Below are 6,093 nucleotides of genomic sequence, written 5' to 3' on the forward strand. Positions count from 1 at the left end.
TTGAAGGAAAACCCCAACTCGATTTTCTTATTTGAAATCCTAAAAGTTCTCAACCCAATTTACAATACAACAAACCTAAATTGGACATTATCAATCCTGATCTAGATGTCACCCAATCAAAAAATGATTATGTATAATTTGATTGTGTGTATGCATAGAAAAATGTTAAAGATGATGAAAATGCTTTGAAACCTTACTCGAAAATGATACGTGTATCAATATATATGTAAACAAGTGAGAAGCAAAAGGAATGCAAAAGGAATAGAAAGCAATGCAATTTTTCAAGATTTTTGATCTATAGGTCGACCTATACCAATCATGTGTCGATCTGCACATGTTATGTGCCGACTTGTAGAAGCGGCACATGGAACAGAGCTTATAGGTTTTAAAGCTGCAGCACGTGAGTCGACTTGTAAAAACAGTTTCTTCTATAGATCGACCTATGATGTGTATGTGTCCATCTGTAGACAGTTTTTCACACAAAAATGAAATTTTTTATGCATAAAATCTTTTCTTGATGCATGAATCTTTTTCAAACCATTTCCAAACATGTTGTCATGCTTCCTAATGCTAAAAATGTTTCTTAATGCTAAAATATACAACTAGACTCGGATGATACCGTCCATTGTACATAAATATTAAAATATCTTAGTTTTAACATCATATAATACACATATAATAAAAAGTTACACTCACAATTCTACGGTGTATAAAGTTGTTTTATATATATATATATATATATATATATATATATATATATATATATATATATATATATATATATATATATATATATATATATGTATGATTATAAAGTTCACAATGACGTGTCACAATTTAGCAAGATTGTAGACTTGTAGTTTTCATTCTAGATGTATTGCCTTATGCTCATGCTACTCTCGAAAGAGACCAGAATGTTTGCCTTTTTTTAATATTTTAATATTTTAATAGCGGTTTTAAACCATCACAAAATTATAGTATTTATTTTATAGAGATTTAAAATAAAAAAAGATACACTAAAATTTATAAAAAATAAAACCGCAGCTAAAGATTTAAAATTTAAAAACAAACTGTGATCTTTAAGTGAGAGATCTTAATAATGTCTCCCACGGGAGACAGCGCCACAATAACGATATAGTAATGTTTAGTTTTGTTTTTGTCCTTGATTTGGAAAGTAATTTAAACTAATAGACAGTAATGACGTGTGATGACGAGGATTCAGTTGTTTTGTTCTTTCACACTCCCCATTATTTTCTCTTCAAAAAATAAATAAATAAACAAAAAAATAAATAGTAGTACTATTCATTTCATTAACAAAGAAAGCAACACATCACCCTCACGCAGCACCAATGAGTTACAACCAACAACAACCACCGATCGGAGTTCCACCGCCGCAAGGTTTCTTTTCTCTTTCTGCATGCATGCGATTCCTACATTTTCATTACTCATTTCTCATTTCTCATTCTCATTTTCGTTTAGGTTATCCGCCGGAGGGATACGGAAAGGAAGGAGGAGGATATCCACAACCAGGATACCCACCGCAAGGATACCCACCACAAGGATACCCACCACCTGGTTATCCACCGCAGGGATATCCACCACAGGGGTATCCACCACAGGGGTATCCACCACAGGGATATCCTCCGCCACCGTACCCAGCCCAGGGCTATCCTCCACAATACGCTCCTCAATACGCTCAACAACCTCCTCATCAACACAATAATAATAATTCATCTGGTTGCTTACAAGGCTGGTACGTAACGTTTCTCTTTCTCTTTCTCACCCATGCATTCCTTTTATTTGAATCCTTCACTCAGATCCGCTTGATTTACTTACGAGTCAACTCGCGCGCCATTGTATGCTATAGTGCGCATCATGCGTGTTGAGTAATTTCCCCACGCAAGCCATGCAGAATGACTACACTTCTTTAAGATTTTGTTAATATATTTTTTTCCCTAAAAAATATTGATGTGTATATTCTCTTTTAAATGATAACTCACCTTGTAAATTTTTTCACTTTTTTAATTGAATTCCATCTTAAAGTGATCTAGATAATCACGTAGGTATTTTTTTTCTAACTGAATTGGAAACTGAAACCCTTAATACCCTTTCAAGGAAGCTTTGTTTGTTTTCAATGTGATATTTTAGGGACATTCAAACCGGTTCGGATAAACTTTATATGAGATTTTGGAGGTTACTTGGAATGTGAAAGTGAAAGAAAAAAGCTGGCAGAAGAGATTGAAGGATGTCCTTTTTTACAATACTTTTTCTCTTTCAAAACTTGTCTCTTTTCAATGTTGTTTTGTTTTGCTGCTTTATATGATATAGATTTTTCATTGCGAATATTAACTTGTCTGCATATGTATATTGGTGCAGTTGTGCTGCTCTCTGTTGTTGCTGCCTATTGGATGCCTGCTTCTAAGAAACTTTTCTCTGCACAAATTTTATTGAAGTGCGTTTAGCATTGAGCTCAATGAAAATTGTCTCTAGTTTCTTTTCTGTGATGTGTTGTTGACTGTTTCTTTTTATAAATAAAGTATTTGAACTATATATTGCTTCCACTGCTCATAGGTTTTGTATAGTTAACAAGTTCAATTCCTAGTTCTGCAGTCCACTGCTCTCTATCACACTCCCTTGTGAAATGGATCCAATTGCAAAGATGTTGGAATGGTGGAGTTTGTGCTTGCTTCTTGCAACCCGGTTACAATATATACCCTTACGCTTCTACTCTTATAAAGGCACACAGCAAATAAATATATTTGGATTTCAATTTTCGGACATATCTCTCCATACATTAAAATGACAAATCAGTCTATCCTTCCCCATTCTATTACATTTAATTTGAAATCAAATCTAAAAACTCAAAATGATGTCTCAAAAATCTGGATTCTATCAATTTCCACTAATGTTCGTTCAAACTAAACACTTACACTCTTTTTCATTCAAACTAAGCATTTATATTCCTTTTTATTTAAACTAAACACTTTCATCTTTCACATTTAATAAATTTCTCATCCTTGTTTTTTCTATTTTTTTATGCATGCAATTTCTTAATAGAATAGTTAAGATATATTATATAAATAATACTTAAATCTAATTTTAATCTCCATAGTTTGATAGTTTTTAACTTTTTAGTCCCCATTTTAAAAATCATTTTTTTTCCATGAACTTCACATCACAAAGTAAGTGGTCCAATGAAGTTCCTTGTGTTTGGAATACTATTTAGTTTTATAGTTTTTAACTTTTTAGTCCCCCTTGTGTTTGGAATACTAACTGGAACCGTCGTAACCTACAAAAGAGATAGTTTTCAAGGAACCGTCACAACCTATGTGCCGTAAAACCTTATTTCTTTCTTATAGTGAATCATCACCGCCACGTCTGTAAAATTGGAGGGGAACCAACTAACTCCCAAGTGAAGTAAAGTTCACGGCTTTGGTTTTTAAAATGAAGAGACTAAAAGTTATAAATCATCAAACTAGGGGGACCAAAAGTGTATTTAAGCCTATAAATAATTAAGCTACATTTTTCATCTAATCTCTTATGCACAAAAAATATGATGTTAAAATCCAAACATTTAATTAAGATAAAAATGAGTTTAAGATTCTTTGAGTATGTTTGTTAGATTATTTGTTAATATTTTAAGTGCTCCTAATTGTGATTATTAAAGTTGCATTGTCCCTATCTTTTGGGTTTATGATTTGATTACTTTTCTTTTAGTTTTTGGTTTTGTTTATATCGTTGTTGAGTCTCCTCGTTCATTACACATCTTAGGATTGAGTTTTAAATCTGTTTTTTATGCATGCATAAATCAAAGTGTTTGGTAATAGTTTAAGCAATATGCTTCAAATAAATTTGTTGAGTTTTTGATTAAGATCTATATATGAGAACAATTCAAGTTATGACAATGTTAGAATCTCAAAAACACTTTACATTTTCCAAAAATTGAGAATTTGGAAGTGTGATTTGAATCATACTATTGCTTGACTCAAATCAGGAATACAAAATATCCATAGATTGCTTTCATGTTGCCATGATTTGAATCACAACATCCATGATTTGAATCACATCACTTTGATTCAAATCACAAACTGCGTAATTCAAATTTGATAGGACTGCATTTCCATGATTTTGCTTCTATAACTCTGATTTGAATCACATGTTTTCATGACTCGAATCATGTGATTCAAATCACATAATGCATAACTAGAATCACATAAATGAGTTCTCATATGTTATTTGCTCTTAATTCAAATCACTTGATCCTTTTACTTGAATCATACTCTTTGTTTATGACTCGAATCAAACATCATTTTCACTCATTTTTGTGCTAGCTCTAACACATATAAAAGGATTTTCACTCAAAAACTTTCACAATATTGGAAAATACACACTTCCATTATTGATTTGAAAATTCACAACACATTTGTTCTCTCATTTTCAAAAGAGTTTTGAATATGTTTTCAAGGGTTTTTGCAAATGAGTTCTTTCAACTTCTACCTTATTTTGTTTCCATTTTTTATGTGGATCTAAATCTCATCTTTTTAGGAGATTTTATTATCGTGACAAACATTTTTTTAAAGATTTCTTGATATTTCTGAGGTTTGTAAATTGCGTGTGTGGTTGTGGCTGGTTTTGTCAAGTCTAGCGGAAAAGAATAAGGTTCTTCAAGTCAAAGACGAAACATTTTTAAGAAAAACCCTCATTGTGCTAGAAGAGATATGAAGAATATTTCATCTAAAGCAACATGTCATTATTGTGGTAATAAATGTCACATTAGGTCTCTTTTCCAGGTTAGAAATGTCAAAGTTCCTAATGGTACAATGGATCAGATGCCTAAGTGTTCTTTAACTAACCCTCGAGGATCCAGTAACTGAGTACCTAAATTACTTATTTGATATTGCAGATTACATGCATTATATATGTGTGAATGGATTTGTTTGTGTTGTGATTTCTTATTATCAAATATGATATTTGTTTAAATTTTTGTTATTTTTTAGTGATGAATAAGAATGTTCTCAAAGACCGCTTTAGGAAGAACAGAGTCTCGTCGCTTGCCTCAACTATGTAAGAGCATTAGTAGAAGAACACGGTAGATGTAATTAAACCATCTGAGCCACAACCTAATGAGCCTAAGGTGCATGAGCATGAGGTGTATATAAGTCATATTCAAGATGCTCATGCACATTGTTGGTATTGAAACTTTATGGGGATCACATGGTGAGACATATATGAAAAGGATATATTATATACATATGTCAATTTAATATATTTTTTTACATTTTATTCTTATTTATTTTATTATATATTCTTTCTTTTTCATTTCCATGGTAGGCCATTTTAAATGTGTTGGTAACGAGTAACAGCAAGAAGGTCATTTTTTGACTAGTTCAAACAAAATATGGTTCATTGATGCCTTAAGAGATAATGAAGTGACTAAGCTTGCTATCACAAGTTATATTGTGGTTGATCGTGGCATGCTAACAATTTTTTTAAAAAGTTGCACGAGAAAACAAACAACTTAAATCTATATGTTGAGGAGATGGTAATGAAACTAGGTAATGGGCCATATATGCTACATCTACCCATCTATGATTGTTTTCTCAACCATACCATATTGACCAACCATAAAGTAATGTACATGATGGTTGAGCTGATTGGGTCAGACCCAGAGGACAATGGAAGAGAAGTTGAAAAAAATTAAAGGAATCTTGTACGTTTCAAATTCCTAAAAGATGTATTTCATATACATTTTGCAGTTGCAGAAGCACGCGACATAATTGATGACAATGTTGGTAGACATCTGCAAAAGAAGTACATCATAATAATGTATGTACTTTATTTGGTGAGCTCGGGCCTATTTTTAGAAAGAATGTCACCAACACTCATGAGATGTACTTTCAGTGTTTAGACGACCTTAATATAGTTGACGACTTTGCATGTGCATTACTGTTCTATCGTACTTAATTAAGGGGCTTAATGTTATCACAAAGTTTAAGGAGAAATAACTGGAAATATATATGACACTAATTTAAGTAACACATTAACATAATCGTTTAATTAATTGTTAAAAATACTAAATTCAATTTTTTTACT

The 6,093-nt window shown here is 31.8% G+C and overlaps 1 protein-coding gene across 1 annotated transcript; it reads left to right on the forward strand.

Annotated features, from left to right (window-relative positions):
* Window positions 1-1,278: 1,278 nt before the first annotated feature.
* LOC127076853 (cysteine-rich and transmembrane domain-containing protein WIH2) lies at window positions 1,279-2,550 on the forward strand. Its single transcript, XM_051018642.1, has 3 exons — window positions 1,279-1,398; window positions 1,480-1,753; window positions 2,377-2,550. The coding sequence occupies exons 1-3, from the start codon at window positions 1,350-1,352 to the stop codon at window positions 2,420-2,422; spliced, it is 369 nt and encodes a 122-aa protein (XP_050874599.1). The 5' UTR covers window positions 1,279-1,349; the 3' UTR covers window positions 2,423-2,550.
* The last annotated feature ends 3,543 nt before the right edge of the window (window positions 2,551-6,093 follow it).

The sequence above is a fragment of the Lathyrus oleraceus genome, chromosome 4, assembly GCF_024323335.1.
Source record: "Lathyrus oleraceus cultivar Zhongwan6 chromosome 4, CAAS_Psat_ZW6_1.0, whole genome shotgun sequence".
Classification (NCBI taxonomy): domain Eukaryota; kingdom Viridiplantae; phylum Streptophyta; class Magnoliopsida; order Fabales; family Fabaceae; genus Lathyrus; species Lathyrus oleraceus.